This window comes from Chrysochloris asiatica, unplaced genomic scaffold, assembly GCF_000296735.1.
Source record: "Chrysochloris asiatica unplaced genomic scaffold, ChrAsi1.0 scaffold00404, whole genome shotgun sequence".
NCBI lineage: Eukaryota > Metazoa > Chordata > Mammalia > Afrosoricida > Chrysochloridae > Chrysochloris > Chrysochloris asiatica.
This window is the reverse complement of record NW_006408922.1, coordinates 291,055-311,045: the sequence shown is the minus strand read 5'-3', so window position 1 is coordinate 311,045 and position 19,991 is coordinate 291,055. Positions and strand designations below refer to the sequence as shown.

General features: G+C 42.8%; 1 protein-coding gene across 1 annotated transcript in view; it reads right to left on the bottom strand.

The window, feature by feature from the left end:
* Positions 1-415: 415 nt before the first annotated feature.
* Positions 416-19,991, bottom strand: part of TBC1D25 (TBC1 domain family, member 25) — a 28,573-nt gene continuing 8,997 nt past the window's right edge. The window contains exons 4-6 of the mRNA XM_006876651.1: positions 2,377-2,504; positions 2,030-2,218; positions 416-1,750 (exon numbers count right to left, since the gene is read on the bottom strand). Coding sequence (XP_006876713.1) covers positions 416-1,750; positions 2,030-2,218; positions 2,377-2,504 — 1,652 coding nt within the window. The remainder of the gene's footprint in view (positions 1,751-2,029; positions 2,219-2,376; positions 2,505-19,991) is intronic.

Genomic DNA, 19,991 nt, shown 5'->3' with positions numbered 1-19,991 from the left:
CAACCTGAGCTCACCTTCTAGATAGAGCGACTTGTCAGCATTCCCTCTCTCTTATCATTGGGGAGGCAGAAGCCACCCTCCACCAAGTAGAAGGACTTCAGCTCCATCTGGTAAATACCCCATGGGTACTCACTCCATCTACAGCAAAAACCAGGGAGGGAGGCAGAGAAATACACAGACCACAGGGACTTTCATGTGTGCAAAGTACAGTTGTTAAAAACAAGACAAAATAAAAGAAAAAAAAGGTTATGCCCCCCCCATGGGGCAATGCCACACACTCAGAACTGGGGAGAGGCCCCCATGTTCCAACAGGTCTAGTAGAGTTGGCAGGCAGGGAGGTGGGATCTCACATGTAGGCCCTTATGGCAGAGAATGGAGATCTGCTGGGGTGAATGGTCAACCAGAGAGAGCCTGATCAAGATGGGGCTGTGGCCTCGGCCCCCTCCTCAGAGTCCCATACTTCTGACTGCAGGTAATCAGCAAAGAGAGCCTTGGCCCGGCGCAGGACGCGGCCCAGGTGGTGTTTTCGCACAAGGCGATCAAAGTGCATGGCCAGCTCATTGTAATCCAGCCCGTTGCGCATGATGTGGTCACGGTGCTCCAACAGGATGGTGAGGCACAGGAAAAGCATGAATGGGTTCCCCTGGCCAAACTCCTGGGGCGCGGGGGTGGGGTGGGGTAAGCCTAATGGTGATGGTGGTGGCATCAAGAGGGGTCCTGCAGCCATGTCAGTAGCAGGAGAGGCTTCCTGGGTAGATGGTGGAGATGAGGAGGATGGGGAGTCAGGGCGGGAAGAGGAGGAGAGCAGGGGGTCTGAGGAGTTCAGCAAGGGCTCGGAGAGGGACTTGGAGTTGATGAGGGCAGCTGAGCATGGCAGCTGGACCAGGGGGTCCCTCCTAGTGCCTGTGCTATCCCTGAGTTGTTGGAGGTCATCCAGGCTGGCTTGTCTCAGGAGACGGCCCCCACTACCAGGCCCCTGGCTGGCTGTGGCCAAGTGATCAACAGCATCTTCAAAGGCGCCACCTCCTCCACCAGCAGGTCTCAACATGTGCCTCTGTCGCACGGGACGCCCTCTGTGGCCACCAAAGCCAGTGTCTGCTACTTGGCTGGGGGGTCCAATGAGTTCAACCTCATGTTCAGGAGGATCTGGGGGCAGTGAACTCCAGGTGACCTCGAGCATGCGGAGGGCATCATCAAAGGCGAACTCACGTTTGAGCTCGAGCAGCAGCCAGCGGTAACAGAAGAAGAGGTCATCAGCACCGGCTTCTTGCAGGTACTGGTAGAATTCAGGGTCAGCGTGTCGCAGCAGCAGCTTGAGGTGAGCGAACTTGGTGGCCATGGCACGGCCGTCAGGATGGAAGTTTGCAGCCAGGCGCTTCATGATGCCACAAAAACAGACAAAGGCATGGCCTTCGTGGTCCATGACAGCCAGAATGGGTGAGGCAAGGTCGCTCATGCCCTGGCAGTAGGACACTTGTGGATGGGTGACAGCATAGGTGGTGAGCAGGTCGTGCAGTGCCCGCAGGTGTGGGCCATCCTCGGGCCCAGCATAGTAGGGGTGGGCCCGGTCAGTACGCAGCACATCCTTAAGGACTGTGCTGCGGATGAATTCCAAATCTTCAGGGTTTACCCGCTGTGCCCACTCACTCTTGAGCTCCTCATACTCGCGGCTTTTGCGTTTCATGTAGTCCATCCGCTCACGGCCTGTCAACCCATCTGGATATACATTCAGCAGGTACCGCCACACCACCTGGCCAAGGGAAGTAAGGGATGAGACTGAGGCTCTACAGATGAGTCACTACACCACACCCCAGTATATATTCATCACCACCCACGCACTGTGGGCCTCTGCTCTCCTTCTAAAAAGTCTGTGTCTGCCTACCTCTGACTCCCCAACCCCTCCTGGAGGACAGCTTCCTGCCCTGGAGTATCCCAGCTTCCAACAATGTGGGAGAGTGCTCATGTCTCCTGAGCTTTTAAGGATTGAAAGAGAATGCATGTGGGGGAGCGATGGATTCAGAAGGCTCACCTTTCGCAGTGAGGGCTCAACACCACCATGATAAATCCGCAGGCGCAATTCCTCAGGACGGGACAGCTGGCCCTCGTGGTTTAGGTACATGTGAAACTCAGCATCGCTCAGTGGTGGTTTGAAAGGCTTAACATCTTCCCCATACGACCAGCTTAGCACCTGTTGGACTTTAGATAAAGTGCGGCCCACCTGGAACGGAAGGAGGGTGGGAGGCCACTCATGAGTTAGGCAGGCTAGGAGCAAATGCCCACCAGCATGCTAGAATTCAGGGTACTGGGTGTTCTGAGGTCTGCCAGGTAGGCCCTGCCCTCCAACCATAGTTGGGCCCCAGGGGTCCCTGAAACCACCTGAGAAAGGATGGACTGTGTGAAGGGTAGGGCAGCGGTTGTCAGCGATGACCGTTTCTCAGCCAGCAGCACATCGGAGCCAATGACATCCTTGGGACTGATTATGTCCCAGTCTTCCAACAGCGGGCCTGGACATACAAAACGGAGTGATATGGGAGATGAAAACCACACACCTCAAGGCTGGGTTCCTCTCCTACTGAACCCAGGCTACCCACAGTGCAATGAATGACTGTACACCCTTTTCCCAGGTCACCCAAAACATGTAAAAAGTAAAACCACTGCCATTCTTTTGTGGCAACCATTTCACAAAATGGCTGGGCAGTCTTGAAGATGTAATATTGCAATTATATAAAGTAATACTATTTATGGAACATTTACTATGTTGTCAGGCACTACGCTACACTTCGATCGTACTAAGTGCCAGGAACTGTTCTGAGTTCTTTTGTAAGTATTAACTCATTTAATAGTCACATCAATCTTATGGAGTGTAACTGTAGTTGTTAAGTGCTGTAGAGTCAGTTCCAACTCATGGCAAGCCTGTATAGGGTTTCTGAGGCTGTGAATCTTTGCAGGAACAGAAAGCCTCATCTTTTTCCTCTGGAGCAGCTGATGGGCTCAAACCACTGACCTTATTTATGGCCAACAGTCCAGTGCTTATCCAAGAGAGTTACAACGCTCCCAATCTTATGTGGCAGACACTATTATTAACTTTACATGAGGACGAAGGTACCATCATGTTAAGATACTTTCGAAATGCCTCACAGATAGTGAATGAAAGAAACGAAAATTGAACTCCAGGTTGCCTGGCTTGAAGTTAATATCTTAATCATATATTCCTAATCACCCTCTTTCCACAAAGGGTGTACACTACCAATATCATTATCATTTTACAGATGATGCTAAAAAGCCCAAAGTTCTATCACCAGAAGCAGGAAATGCTGAGATCTAAACCTTGTTTACCTTATTCCAGCCACTGAACTGCTAAGCCAACACCAACAATGACCAGAGGTCAATTTTCAAATGCCACAGAAAAAAAAAATCCTCTGATATGTTTCTAAGCTATTGTCATTACAGGTAAATGCCATCCCTAACAGGTATTTCCATGGAGTTCTCTGCACTCTCACACACAGCTGAGAGGAGCAACCCCTAGATCACACTGGGATATCATACTGGATGTCTCAATGGGCACTGCAAACCTAAGGTGCCCCAAAGGGAAGTCTGAGATCCACTCTCAGACATGACCGCCTCCTCTGCAACTCAGCTGAGTGAACAGCATCTCTCTCTGCTCAGTTGTTTAAGCCAGAAACCTAAGAGACATCCTTGATGCCCTCTATATACTCTCAACTTTACATCCAAACCATCATTAAGCCTTGTGGCTTCTGCAAGCAAAAAAAATACTTCAATTTCATCTCTCCTCTCATCTCCACCTTGTCATTCTGCCTGAGCCACCATCATTCCTCAACTGAAAAAGTGACTCCTAACCAGTCCCTGGGGAGTCCTGGTGTGGCGCTGTGGGTTAATGCGCTGACTGCAAGTTTGGTTTGAACCACAAGGTCAGCGGTTCAAGCTCACCAGCCGCTCCTCCGAAACCCTATACGGGTCGCTATGCGTCAAAGCTGACTCAAAGATACTTAACAACAACTAGCCCCTGGAATCCTGGTGTGGCACTGTAGGATAACCACTTGACTGCTAACCACAAGGTCAGTGGTCCAAATCCACCAGCTGCTCCTCGGGAACCCCTATGAATTAGAACTGACTCGACAGTATTTAACAACAACAACCAGTCCTTGGAGCATGGTTGTTATTGTTGTTGTTAGGTACCATGGAGTTGGTACCGACCCATGGCGACCTTATGCACAGCAGAATGAAACACTGCCTGATCCTGGGCCAACCTCACTATTGTTGCCACACTTGAGTCCATTGATGCTGCCACTTGGCCAATCCATCTCACTGGGGGGTCTTCCTCTTTTTCTCTGACCCTCCACCTTACCAAACATGATATCCTTCTCCAGTGACGGGTCCCTCCTGACAATATGTCCAAAGTATGAGAGACGAAGTTTGGCCATCTTGGTCTCTAAGGAGCACTCTGACTGCAAGTTTCCAAAACGGATTTATTGGTTCTTTTGGCAACCCATGGCACTTTCAATATTCTCCAACACCATAACTCAAAGGCATCAATTCTTCCATGGTCTTCCTTATGCACTGTCCAGCTTCTGCATGCATATGAGATTACTGAAAATACCATGGCTTGGGTCGGGGCACTTTAGTCCTCAAGCTGACATCTTTGCTCTTCAACACTTTAAAAAGGTCTTGTGCAGCAGATTTGCTTAATGCAATACGTCGTTTGATTTCTTGACTGCTGCTTCTGCGAGTGTTGATAGTTGACCCAAGAAGAATGAAGTCCTTGACAACTTCAATCTTTTCTCCATTGATAAGAATGCTGTTTATTGGTCCAGTGGTGAGGATTTTTGTTTTCTTTACATTGAGATGTAATCCATACCGAAGGCTGTGCTCTTTGATCTTCATTAGTAAATGTTCTAAATCCTCTTCACTTTCAGCAAGCAAGGTTGTATCATCTGCATAGTGCAGGTTGTTAATGAGTCTTCCTCCAATCCTGATGCCACGTTTTTCTTCATAGAACCCAGCTTCTCGTATTATTTGCTCAGCATACAGGTTGAATAAGTATGGTGAAAGAATACAACCTTGTCGCACACCTTTCTTAATTTTAATCCATTCAGTGTTCCCATGTTCTGTTCGAACAACTGCCTCTTGGTCCAGGTACAGATTCCTCATGAGCACAATTAAGTGTTCCAGAATACTCTCTGTACAATAATCACTGGACTGCAAACTATATGGTCGGCAGTTTGAGCCTACCAGTTGCTCCATGGGAGAAAAATAAGGCTTTCTGCTCCTATAAAGATATACAGCCTTGGAAACCCCATACAGCAGGGGTGGAGAACCTTTTTTCTATCAAAAATTTATTAACATCATTCATTAAAATTAGCCTGCTATATTTGGTTAAACATTTAATTAACTATACAGGGTCACTTTGAGTCGGAACTGCCGCAACAACAACAATTTGATAGCTGGAACTGTGGTTACCTTGGCAGGGCCAGACCAAATGATTTTGTGGGCCTTATAGAGCCCACAGGTCCCACCCCTACTATATAGAGTTGTTATGAGTTGGAACTGACTCAATGACACTTAAAAACAACAAACCAGTTCCTGCTTCTCTCTGCCTCTCTCCAAATAATTGCTAGGGTGGTCTTTCCAAAACATTCATGAAATATTTAACAGGCAAAATGAGGAAAGACATGCTACTGACAATCAAACTAATAATGGTCTAAAGGACCAAAGAGAAGAATTCCTTCAAGGAACAAAACTTAAAGCTTGATGATTTGAGTGAAAAAGTAGAGACCGGGAAGATAAATCCAGGAGATTTAATTTGCAAATACTAGGAAATACAGTGGGAGAAAAGGGATCATATGGAAATGTTAAAATTAAACAAGTGATAAAGGAAAATTTTCCCCTGAGACGAAGAAAAGGCTCACCAAGTCTTCCACCACCACCACCACCAGCTGTTTCGTCAAACCCCAACTCATGCATGGCAACTGTGTGTCAAAGTAGAACTGGCTCCGTGGGGTTTTCAGTGGCTGACTCCCACCCCCCCCCGCCCCCCACCAACACAAACAGACACACACACAACTTTTTATTGTGAATCGAGTGAAGGTTTACTAAACAGATTATCCGTTTTACATTCAACAAATCACATACTTTGCTTCATTACATGGTTGCAATCCCCTCCATGCACCAGCACTTAACAGCATTTATCTTTATCTATTGCATTCTTCCCTGTGTCTCCCACTACCTTCATCTTTCCTCTGCCAACCTCCCTCTTGTTTCATATTGCCTGTCTCGTCACCCATGTTAATATGTTTCTACCCTCTAGTCCATGAATATTTTGCCCTCCTCTCCCTTCATAACCATCATAGATTGTTTCTTTTACCAAGAAAACCTTTTTTTTTTTTAACTTTTTACAATATTTGTTCTTTTGTGTTTGACTAATTTCACTCAGCATAACGTCCTCCAGGTTCAACCATGTTGTGAGGTGTTTCACAGATTCATCCTTATTCTTCAACATTTTGCAGTATTCCATTGTGTGTATGTACCAAAGTTTGTTTAGCCATTCTTCTGCTGATAGGTATTTAGGCTGTCTCCATCTCTGATATATATCTGGTAAACAGCTTATTGAAGGATTTTGTTTTCTTAACCATTCTGCTCTCTATGTCTCTCCCCGCCCCCCCAACCAATCATTCTGCAGCTAAAAACATTCATGAAAGCTTATAAGCCAACTACTTCATCATGCCTTTGTAGCCCTCATATTTTTGATAGCCATTCTAAATTCTCATCCCTATCAACTCAGCACACTGATATGAAGAATCTTTCAATTCTGGTTGGAATTTTGTCACTGAATTCATAAGCAAAAGTCTAGAGCTTGTCAAATTGTAGCAATTCGCATTTGTTCTTACTATCAAACATCTTTATCTTCCTTGGTTTGAGTTCTGGTCAACTAGCCCTCCAGGCTAGGTCAAATGAGTACTGACTGTAAGTTTAGGAGTTCACACACACCTCCCTGTACTTCAGACCAGCTGGCTACTTCACTCTCAGACCTGAATTTTATAAATTATTTAAAAATTTTTATTGTGAATTGAATAAAGGTTTATACTCAACAGATCATCAGTTTTCCATTCAACAGAACATACACTTTGCTTCATTACAATGATTGCAATCCCCTCCATGTACCAACAGTTAACAGTGTTTACCTCTATTCACTTAAACTGGGTTACAGCATTCCTCCGTGTCTCCCACTACCTTCATCTTTCCTCTGCTAGCCTCCCTCTTGTTGTATATTGCCTGCCCTGTCACCCATGTTAACATGTCTGTGAATACTTTTCCCTCCCCTTTCCTCACATCAAAGATTATCAAGAAAACCTTTTCTAAATTTTTTTTATAACATTGGTCTCATACAACATTTGTACTTCTGTGATTCATTCGTTTCACTCTGCATAATGTCCTTCAGGTTCATCCATGTTGTGAGGTGTTTCACAGATTCATCATCATGTGTATGTACCAAAGTTAGTTTAGCCATTCTTTTGTTGATAGGCAATTCGGCTGTCTCCATCTTCTTGTAGATAGGATCCTATTTTCTTATCTATTCTGTTCTGTCTCTTGCCTGGTGCATTTAATCTATTTACCTTCACTGTAATTATTGATATGCATGACTGATTGTTGTCTTTTTGCTGTGTGTGTGGTGCTGCTGGTTTCTTTGTTCCACATAAGTTTCTTCATTGAGTTAATTTTGTTTGTGGGTTTTCTTTGCATTTTCAATTCTGTGGTGGTGGTGTTGTTAAGTGCCGTCGAGTCAGTTCCAACCCATAGCGACCCTGTACAGGGTTTCTGAGGCTATAAGTCTTTACGGGAGCAGAACGCCTCATCTTTCTCCAGCGGAGCCGCTGGTAGTTTCGAACTGCTGGCCTTGAGGTTCGCAGCCCGATTCGTAACCACTACGCTACCAGAGCTCCTTCTGTGGTGTTAATGCTTACTAAATATTTCTGATTTCCCTCTTTTTTAAATTTTGAAGTGCACATGTATTCATTTTCTTTGAAGTTAGCCTGTAATTTATTAATAGTTTTCCTTATTTAAAAGTCTCTTTTATCTTGAAATCTACTTGATTTTCTTGCCTTTTGGAAGTTCTGCATCTATACTATTCCCTCTTGATGCTGTGAGGCTGACTTCATTATAAATCGATATCTCTGGGTCCCTATTTTCAGTCTTGTAGGCTTTACTTTTAATATTTGCATATGATAAGCACTGTACTGTGAACCCTAAGGTTTGTGGTTTGATCCCACTAGCCACTCGGCAGGAGAAAGATGAGGCTTTTTGCTCCTGTGAAGATTTAAAGCCTTGGAAACCTCAAACAGGGACCAACACCTAACAACAGCAACAATCTATCTGGATCGAGTTCAGTATTGTTAAGTATGGTAATCTCAGGTCTGCTGTTGTTGTTTCTCAGTCTAAAGAACACCCTTTAGCATTTTTTGTAAAGTTGGTCCTGCTAGTTTCTGTTTATCAGGAAACGTCCTAATTTCATTGTATTTGAGGGACAGCTTCGCTCGTTATATGATTTTGGTTGATAAGTTTTTCTTTCAGATTTTGTATGTGTCATCCCATTACCTTCTTACTTGCATGGTTTCTGCTGAAGAATCAGAGCTTAGTCTTACTGGTTCTCTTTTGTAGGTCACTTTTCATTTTTCCTGAGCTGCTCTCAGGAGTCTTTTCTTGTCTTTGGTTTTGACTATGATATGTCTTGGTGATTTTCTTTTGGGGATCTATCCTATTTGGGGTTCATTCAGTTTCTTGAACGGTTATCTTCTTATCTTTCATGTTACGGAAATTTTCTTTTAACAACTCTTCAACAATTTTCTCTGTGCTTTAATGTTTCTTCCTATTCTGGAATTCCAATCATCCCTAAGTCTTTCCTCTTCATGGAGTCCCACATAACTCTTAGGCTGTATTTGGATTTTTTTCTGACCTTTCTTCTAGCATACTAATATTGAGAGATTTATCTTCAAGCTCACTAATTCGGGTTTCCATTGCTTCACATCTACTCCTTTGTCCTTTCAATGTATTGTCTACTTCTGAGATGTTAGTAGTAAGCTTCTGGATTTCTAATTGCAGGATTTGTATTGTTTCAAAACTTGCATTTATTTTGTCTGTTTGTTCTTGTAGTGTTTTCCTGAAGGCTTCTAAAGTTTTTACCATGTTTTTCTTGACCTTTCTATCAATCCTTTGAAGATACCTAATTATCATTCTTTTGAATTATTTTTCAGTTAATTCCATTACCTTTTCTTCTTCAGAAATGTTTTCCGGCTCAGCATTGTGGTAATTTGTTTGAGCCATTCCCTTGTTTCTTCATGTGAGCCATAATTGTGTGTTGTTTTTGAGGCATTGTGGGGTTGTTGTATTTGTATTTAATTGATTGTATGTTGGTGTGTTCTCAAGTTTTCACCAACTGTCTACTGAAGGTATAGTTAAAGAATGGAAGTGTGTACACCATCCTTCTTCTCCATTCGTGCACCTCTGTTTAGGATGGGTTTGGCTGGTATTGGCTTCTGTCAATTGATCAGGTGATATTGGACCTGGTATTGGCTCTTGCTCAGTGGGTGGAGCTACAGAGGGTACGGTTGCGGCAAAACCCGATCTGAACTGGCATGAAGCTGTATGGGCAAGGTTGCTGTCTCCTGTTGGATGTGAAAGAGAGCCATCCCCACCTACACACATACAAGAAAACAAAAGAGAATAAACAAACCAGGAACCAACAATGAAAAGATGATATAATAAAGAAAAAAGAAATAAAAACAGGAAAAGACATGAATGACAGGGAAATGGAGCTATAGAAGAAAAATATAAGAGAGAAAATTAAAGGAAGACATAAAAACACTTAAGAATAACTAAAAAAGAGGATAGGAAAGTGAAGCTATAGAAGAGAAAATTAAGAGAGGAAAAAAGGACACGAGCAGAAATAGAAAGGATAAAATTCAAGGGTTTAGAAAGAGAAGAAGAAGGAGGAAAAAGACCAAAACAAACAAAAACAATGAAACGAGAAAAGGAAAAAACCAAACCCCAAAACAAAAACAAAAAACCAATGCAGCTATTGGACCTGGAGAGGAGAAAAGTCAAGGAGCTCATGAGTTGGGTGTGGGAGGGAGGTGACAGCAGAGTTCCTGTTGGCTTCCACGTCATCTATGTTCAGGGCACTCAATCATGGAGGCCCCTGATGGAGCTGGTTTCAGAATCTGTTAGGTGACTATACGGTGACTGCAGGTTCTGTAGGTCTGGAGCAGAGCCCGCCTGAATCCAAGTACCAAAGTAGTACAGCTGGTCCCAGCTTCATACTGGCATGGCTCCTGACCACATGGCTCCGAACTCTTGGAGAGCAGGGTCTGAGCTGGAAGTGGAGGAGGGTCACCAAGGGAGCATGGGGAAAAAGAAAGAATTGTACCTTTCTTTCCTGTCGCCTGTATGAATCTGCTCTACCAGGCCACCGTCTGTGACCAAAGCTGCTCACAAGACTGTTGCGCCATGTCTGGCCAGCAGTTCACCACTCAGTCTCCCTCCCTTGCTGGTCCTGCTCAGCTTCTCCTCCTAGCATGCACTCAGTCTACTTCTTTAACCATTCCTCTGAAGCTCATGGTTCCAGGATTTTCCAGGATCTGTGTGTGTGTGTTTCATTTGGTCTCTCATATCTTTGTTGTAGAGGGTCCATGGAGTGCTTCTGCCTAGTCTACCATCTTGCCGGAAGTCAGTGGCTGTTTTTTAAGTAGATCACCAGGTTTTTCTTCCACGGAGCCTCCGAGTAGGCTTGCGCTTCCAACCTTTCGGTTAGCAGCCAAGTTAGCCATGTGCAAGTCTTGGATAAGGATAAGATTAATTAAAAAACAAACACATATAATAACCCCCTCACCCTATTCATATGCTGATGAAATGCAGGAATTCTAAGACTGAAGAAAAACTCTTGCTAGTTTTCTGAATTAAAGAACAGGCTGCTTAAATGCAAAGAAGTTCTGAATGATGATAGCCTTCTGCTCTACCACTTAGTGCTCTACAGAGCACTAAGAAGAAAGGCTTGAGATCAAAGAGTTCCACACCCAGCAAAGACAGTACAGGCATACCTCAGAGATATTGCGAGTCTGGTTCCAGACCACTGCACTAAAACAAATATTGCAATAAAGTCAGTCACATGATTTTTCTGGTTTCACAGTACATATAAAAACATTTACACTAAGTCTGAAATATTGTGAGAATTACCAACATCTGCAAACCACAACAGAACAAAGCACAATAAAACAAAAGTATACCTGTATGTATCTAGAGCAAAAGAAAGCCCTTTTTAGCTAAGCAGACTTTGGGGTCAAACTCATGAACCCTATTGGAAGAAAATACTCAAGAAAGTTCTTTAAGCAAATGGCCTCAAGGCAAAAGAGAGTAAAATGAAGTATGGGCCACCAGTTTTAAAATATATATATTGCTAAGCATAAAAGGAGCCCTGGTGGGTTAATGGGTTATGTGATGGGCTGCTGATAGTTGCAAGGTCAGCAGTTTGAATCCACCAACCTCTCCAAAAAGAGAAAGATGAGGCTTTTGGCTTCCATAAAAATTTACTGCCTCAGAAACCCTATAGTGGCTATGAGTTGGAAGTAACTCAGCGGCACACAACTATCACCACGAAACAAAAAAGGACAAAAGTCAAAGGAGAAAGACACCACGACTGGGAGTTTGTAATGTTAAGTGTTACATTAGAATTACTGAAACATAAGCAATTCACTATAATGAAAAATAATAGCCCAGGATTTAAAAAGAAGTTAAAGCAGTCTAAATAAAACCCAGAAGGTTAAGGGTTAGGGGTCAGAGGAGTTAAGAATTTGACCTATTCCAAAACTTTCATTTCAGGGACCAGGGGAGGGTGAGAGAGACTGATTAAAAAAATAGTTTAAAGGATTTGCTGTCGACTGTATTAAAGAAAAGCATAACTCCAGCTATAAGGTAACAACAAAGAAAGGTTGAAGACTAAAGAAAAAAGGTAAACCAAAGATAAGCCTGGAAAACACACAAAACAGCAAGAACATCTGAGAATGTCAGAACAAAACACTGCACACAGTGAAAAGCATCTAACAGGAAAAGAGAGACATTACAGGCATACCTTTTTAATTTTTAAACTTTTTTTAGAAATTGATGTTTATTTTCCATCACCCTTATTTCTGTTTTCTAAGAATTCTTTGGAAGATCAGCTTAAGATCTCACTCAGTGCCCTGAGCATAAGTTTTTAGCTGCAGTCTGAGCACTCCTGGTTTCAGTAGGGAACAGCTGACTAGGCACAGAGGGCACCTGCATGCCCTCACACCAGTCTGTAACCTCGGGCTGCACAGCAGTCAATTCAGGAGCAGGAGCAGTCCACACACCCTGAAATGCCACCTTGGTCACAACCTTTTCAGCAGTGGCCTGCTCTGGCTTTTCAATCCCTTCTGGATCTGGCGCAGAACTTCCCAGGTTCGCATCCACCACATCAGACCCACTGAGTGAGCTCTCTTGTTGTTACATGGGATAGTAATGTCCATTGCAGCACAGAGGAGAGTCTGTGCTGAACAGAGTAATGGTAGGTAAGTTAACCTAAGATGCTTGTGTGAGAGGCTGGTGGTCAGCCCTGAGATCAGTAATCACCAGAAACCGAAGCTCCCGGAAGGAGAGCCTGGATCTGATTCGTAAAGGTTCCTGGAGTGAAGGGCCCAGCAATAGGAGTGGCTCCAGTGGCAGCAGCAAACTTCAACACAGCTTACTGGCCAGTAGTCCTGGAGGATATGACACTGACATCAGCCGGGTTTTCCATGGCAACCATGGCTTGCGCTAACAGAAGCTTCTCCCAGCTCTTCTTCAGGTTGATGATGTAGATGCCGTCACTTGGTTCTGACACATAGCGACCCTGTTTCTCAAGTCTGACTAGTGGGTTTGAACTGCTAACCTTATGGTTAGCAGTCCAGTGCTTATCCTACAGTGCCACACCAAGACTACTAATAAACTGTAGTATAGTGTAAACAAATTTTATATACACTTGTTGTTGAGTGCCATCGAGTCAGTTCTGACTCATAGCAAGCCAAGGAGTGGCTGGTGGGTTTGCAGTTAGTAGTCCAGTGCTTACCCTATGGCATCACACCAGGACTACTTTGATATACATTAGGAAAGCAAAAGAGTCACGTGACTTGCTTTATCACTATATTCGCTTTACTATTGTGGTCTGGAACCAAACTTTCAATATCTCTGAGGTCTGCCTGTATACATTGAAAAAAAGAACCCATTAATAAAACAGGCCAAGGACTGTACAAGCACAAACTCATCTAGTGGCAAAACCTGATCTGAACTGATAGAAGGCTATAGATTTATGCAATCCACTTAGTGAGAATATGCACCTATTTCCCACAAGAAATACCCAAGTGATTCATCGTGGGGTGTTGTCCCAGCTTGCAGTATTACTTAACATGCTACACGCACTACACTTCCTTATCATAAAGCTGTCAAACTTCCCAAACCCCAAATTAATAGATAAATTTAATGCAATGACAATCAGAAGTCTAATGGGTTTTGCTTGTTTCTGGAACTGGATTAAAATAATTCTAAGGTTCATGTAGAAGAATTCATGTTCAAGAATAGCCAAGAAAAAAAAAGCATAGTGGGAGGACGGCCAGGATTTGCTTTATTAAAATCACCACAAAACCACTGCCATAAAAATAATGTACTGTTACGCAGCAAAAGATAAGCAGATCCAACAAGGAAAACACAACAGAAATCCCAGGAATAAATCTAAGTACATATGGAAACTCAATATATGACAAGAGTGGCATTTCAAATCGGTGTAAAATAGGTGGCTAGGTCGTCTACTTATTACCATGTTGACAGAGTATTTTATATTAAAAAGAAAATGAAAATATCTGTATAAGTTTATGAATGGAGATGTTCTAAGGTAAGATGAAAAAAATCAGAAATTAAAAGACAGACATATGTATAAGACTGCATACAAATTTAAATTTTTGGTATGGAAAAAAAAAAAGAAGACATTATAAATACATCCAAAACCCCCAAAAATAATCTGGGAAAAAATATTTGCAGTGTGTATAACAGAAAGAGAATTCATATCACAAATCGATCAAAGTTATAGGCATGGTAATCTTTACATTGTAGAGGTGACAGAAACTGGTTTCTTCCTAGAGAGACTAGGTTATTCAAGTGGTCACATATTGCTTTCATAGTCACGGAAACGATCACAAGACTATTAATAATATCTCTAGGAGGCTAAGTCTCAAAATATTGCTACAAAATCACAGAAACCTTTATTCAACAAAAATATCAAAATGTGAAGGTATTATTTCTTAACATCTCCTCCATCTAGGTCTACACACTTCTGAAGGCGGTGTCTCCGTTTCTCTAACCCTTCCCCCTAGAATTCTGCACTCTGATTCACACCACATTTAAACGGCAGTTGTGGCATCCTCAAGGGACTCAAATTGCTACCCTCAAAGCATTAGCAGGTGTATTGTCAAGAAGAAAAAAATTTCTTGGTGCAACTTTCCTAACTTTTTTCTCTCCAATGCAATTTTCAATCTTCTTAAAACTTCTTCCTAATAAGCCTCCTTGATTGTCCTGTGTCCTTTGAGAAAATCTGTCAAGATTACCCCCTTTTGGAATCTGAAAAAACAGTTATCTTCTGAGCCAATCTATTTTGAATTCATCTTTGAGGTCTTCCTAATGTTCCTTTAAGGAGCTCTGGTAGCATAGTGGTTACGAATCAGGTTGCTATCCTCAGGGTCAGCAGTTTGAAACTACCAGCTGTTCCACAGGAGAAAGATGCGGCTTTCTGCTCCCGTAAAGATTTACAGCCTCGGAAACCCTGTGCAGGGTTGCTATGAGTCTGAACTAACTCCATGGCACATAACAACAATGGTCCTTTAAACACCCGATCCATCGAAACATTGTTGTTTTATGTGGAGTAGCTTTCCTGTAAACTTGCTGCAGACCTTTAATGAGTTGGGAAGATGTCCAGTTGAGTTTTGTTAAAAATTTGATATTAGCCCTGACCTCAAACTCATTTTTTCCCCCATGACAAAAAAAAACATCCTTTTTTCAAAGGCACCCTAATGAGACTAAGACAAAGAGATAAGTGAAAGAATTTGACTACAGCCAGCCACTGATTGCAGAGACATACTTAACCACGTTTTGTTTGAAATAAACCCATGCATGTATGAACTGGATGTATGAACTAGTAGCAATAATGTCTTATTTATTTTCATATACTGAACATTTACTAATGTACTATATGATACCGTTTATGTTAAACACATACCATTGCTGTCATGGACTGAATAGTGTTGTCCACAAATATGTGTTGTAAATCACCTTGACAAGAAGGTGAAGATTATCAAAAAGATGGGCAACCACCTGACCAAGCTCCACAGGCTGGCCGGTCCCCAGGAGGGGCTGGGCGAATATCACTTCAAGTTCACCCTCAAGCATGACTAGGAGCCTGTGTAGCCTGGTAACCTGGGAGGGGCCTTCAGCCTTTCCCTGCCATCCATCCTTCAGCCTGACCCTCACCCTCTCGCCACAGAGGCAGCAGCACCACCATCCTGGAGCCCCTCTTTCCCAAGTCGTAGACCAAATGAAAACAATAAAGCTTCCTTTGACAGCAAAAATAAAAATAAAGAAAGAAATCAAACAATGTATTGCATTAGGCATATCTGCAACAAAAGACCTCTTTAAAGTGTTCAAGAACAAAGATGTCAGTTTGAGGACTAAGGTGTGCTTGGCCCAAGCCATGGTATTTTCAATAATCTCACATGCATGAGAAAACTGAACAATGAATAAGGAAGACTGTAGAGGAACTGATGCATTTGAGTTATGGTATTGGAGGGGAATATTAAAAGTACCATGGCCTGCCAGAAGAACAAATGAATCTGTGTTGGAAGAAGTACAGCCAGAGTGCTCCTTGTAAACTGGGATGGCTAGACTTAGTCTCTCATACTTTGGACATATTATCCAGAGAGACCAACCTTTGGAGAAGGACATCATGCTTGGTAAAGCAAAGGGTCAGAAAAAAAGAGGAAGACCCCCAGTGAGATGGATTGGCATCGTGGCAGCAGTAATGGGCTTGAGCTTAACAATTGTGAAGACGGCACAGGATGGAGTAGTGTTTCATTCTGTTGTGCAAAAGGACACTATGAGTTAGAATTGATTCAATGGTACCTAACAACAACAACAATCAAATTCCTATCAGAATATTAAAAGAACAAAAGGATTCTATTAAATGAAAAGAACCGTTGAGTACACAAGAATAGTCATGACCATTTTTAACAGAGGAACACATTGAAACATAACATAAAGCTATCGGGATGAACAACACAGAACTGGCTCAAGACTTAACAGAGGTCTGTGCAAGAGAATCAGGAATTCAGACCCCTATATCTGCAAGGGTTTGACTAGTCTATTTTACACGGTTACTATGAATTGGAACTGACTTGATGGCAGTGGGGACTGGGTGTATTTTACAGGTAAGGGAACAAACGCCTGGGGAGTTAATTAAGTGACTGACCTAAGCATACTCAATGGCAGAGGCCACTCAATGGCAGAGGTTCTCTGACTAGATTTGTCCCACTCCTTGTCTCTGTCACTTTCCCTCTTTCTGTTGTTCTCTCCATCTCTTTCTTTCAAAACTGTCAACCTTAACAAGCCATAATAACCTCAAATTTTGTAGAGTCAAAGGGCAAGGACTCTGAAGCCAGAATGAGTTCAAGTTCTGCGCCACCATGTACTACCTATGTGACTTGAACCTATGTGACTTGACCTCACTGAGTCTCAGTTTCTTCCTGTATAACATGGGGATAACAAAGGTCCCTACCCTGTAGAATTATTTTGACAACTCAATGAATAAATATTATATGTGTCGAGTAGCTACTTTTTTTTTTTTAATTGTTAACCGAGTGATAGTTTACTTGGGAGAACATCAGCTTTATACCATCGCTTCATTGCAACGATTACAATCTCCTCTGTGCATCATCATTCAACAGTATTTGCTTCCATTCCCTTTGTTTTTTGTGATCTTTTTTTTTGGGGGGGGGTGTACACAAAAACATTAAGTTGTTGTTGTTGTTGTTGTTAAGTGCCATCGAGTCGGGTCCGACCCATAGCGACCCTGTACAGGATTTCCGAGGGTGTAAATCTTTACGGGAGTAGAAAGCCTCATCTTTCTCCCGCGGAGCGACTGGTAGTTTCGAATAGTAGCTACTTTTAAATTATTATGACCTCGATGAATATGCCGCAGTCATTCCTACAAGTCAATGAGGTTCTCTATACAAGTAGTCCCTGGGTTGTGAACGAGAGCCTTTCCTAACTGTGTCTTTAAAAAATTTGTAAGTCAAGACCAGGTTTACTGGTTGGGTAGAGACTGGTACAACCCACGAGTCTTAGTCATTCTTCAGGTCTCGAAATCAACTCACCTCCATGGCTCAATTGTAAGTAAACAATAAGAGGAACAATAACACTAGTGAGGTAGGCATACCTTAGAATCATCAACCTTTTGGGATCAAAAGGGTAGCATTTACCCAAGAACATATTTCAGAAGGGTTAGGAAATGAGGAAGCATGGAAACAGGAAACACAGGGGGAAGGTGGAATAGTGATGCTACATTGTGGGGATTGCAATCAATGAGATGAAACAAAACGAGCACAAATTGTTGAATGTAAAATTAATGATCTGCTCCTGTAAACCTTCACCCAATTCACAATAATAATAATAATAATAAATTGCACGTCAGCATAGTCACAGGGGACATCAAGGTCAATTGGCTTACCATAGTCCACAAACACAATGATCTACATCCCACTTTGGTGAGTAGCAACTGGGATCTTAAAAGCTAGTGAGTGGCCATCTAAGGTGCAACTATAGGTCTGTCCCTGTCTACAGAAAAAAAAAAAAAAATTGAAGAAAAGCCAAGATGCATGGAAGCAATTGGTCCAAAGGTACTGGATGGTGCCTGGCTACCACTACCAACCTCTTTGAAATGTATCACAATAGGATGTCCTGGATAGAGTGGGAAAAAATGTAGAACAAAACTCCAAATCATTAAAAAGACCAGACTTACTGACCTGACAGAGACTGGTGGAACCTCAGAGACTATGGTCCTTGGTTACTTTTCAGACCCGGAACTGAACTCACCCCCATGGCTCAACTTTCGACAAACAATAGACAGGTGAACACCACCAATAGAGAGGTACAAACTCCTTAGGATCAAAAGGGCAGCATGGAGAAAATTCAGAAGGCAGGAATAGGAAAGAGGGACAAATGGAAATAGTAAGCACAGGAAGGAAGTGGGGAGAGTGCTGTTACACTGTGGGAACAGCAATCAATGTCACACAACAAAATGGGTATGAATTAGTTAATGGAAAACCAAGCTGCTCTGTAAGCTTTCACTCAAATCACAATGTAAAGTTTTCAAAAATCGTTAAGTCTGTCAGACTAAGTACCTATGGTTCCTATTTAACCTACTTGTGTTGCTACTGTTGTTAAGTGCTGTCGAGTCGCTTCCTACTTATAGTAACCCTTTATAGTTCTTTCCTAGGAGCGGTTGGTGAGTTTGAACCACTGAACTTGTAGTTCAAACTGACCTTGCAGTCAAGTGCTTTATCCTACAGCACCACAAAAGCAGCCCTAGTGGCCTAATGCTTGGCTGCTGGAGCTAGAGAAAGATATGAAATTCAACCCTATGGAGAGTTCTGCTCTGTCCAATAGTGTTGCTGTGACTCAGAATCAACTTGATGGCAGTGGGTTTGGGGATTTACTGCAAGAAAAGGCTTGAAGCCTGTTCACAATTTGAAAGCTATATGTGCAGCAAGTGAAGGCGATTGTGATGAAAAATTTGTTCTGAGTAGGGGTTGACTCAATGTTTCAGAGTGAAGGCGAATTTATACAGTATTGATGTAGGACTTCAAATATGTCAGTGCTCTTTATGTGTGGCTCTCCAAAGTCCTGCCGATAAACCAATCTCATGCATCAGACTCCTGGAAAGGACTCACTAAACGTCTTCTGAGTCTCCCGTTCCAGGGCTGCAACCCAAACTATTTCCCGTTCCAGTTATCATAAGAAATCACTCACATTATTCAAATTCTGGTCTGTTCCTGTTTTACTTCATAGGCCATGACAGAATGGATTAGACGCCCTTCATTAAAGGGCAAGTAGAAGTTGTATGTAAGTCGGACAGTCGTGACCCAGGACTGACTGCATATGGTCTTTCTGGGTCTGGGTTTGTAGTTCTACTAAGATGATTTGCTAGGCCACAATCTTGCACAGGGTTTGGTTAATCTTCTACGCAAATAAGGTATGTAAAATCCCTGCAGGGATTGGTCAGTTACTATGCACACTAGGTGGCTCTGCCCTACTGAGAGGATAAGTCACTTTTGCCATCCTGCTCAACTTAAAAAGAGCCAATTCCACAGAGGTTAATGGGGACCTCATTGCCATCAAGGAGGAGAGCTGGGAGTAGAATGTATCCTTTGCACTGAGAACTTCCTAGACCCAGGAGACAGTGTAACACCGAGCGGAAAGAAGTGGCAAGAAATGGCCGAGCACCGGCAGAAGCAAAGAGCCAGCAGCAATGGGGCTGAATGAAGGGTCCTGCAGCAGTAGAAGTAGAGAGAGGTTAGAAGCTGTCCTGATTGACTAACTATAGCCTGTCTCCTGAGTTTTTCCTGTTACTTTCAAGTTGATCCTGACCCCAAGGTGTAGCCTATTACTTCCCCAGCTGTAGCCTGTTACTTAACTTTAAGTATAGTTCATGAGTTGTGTGAGGAGTTGCAGGGAATTTCCAAACCCAAAGATAGTAGGAAGAGTAGAGAGAGGAGAGGGAAGTAGTTAAAGTTAGATGTGGAGTGGTAGAGTAGCTTGAATAAGTTAGACATTTAGGACATCTTTAACCTCTGTCTCATAAGAACCAGCTTTGTCTTGATCCTTACTAAAGA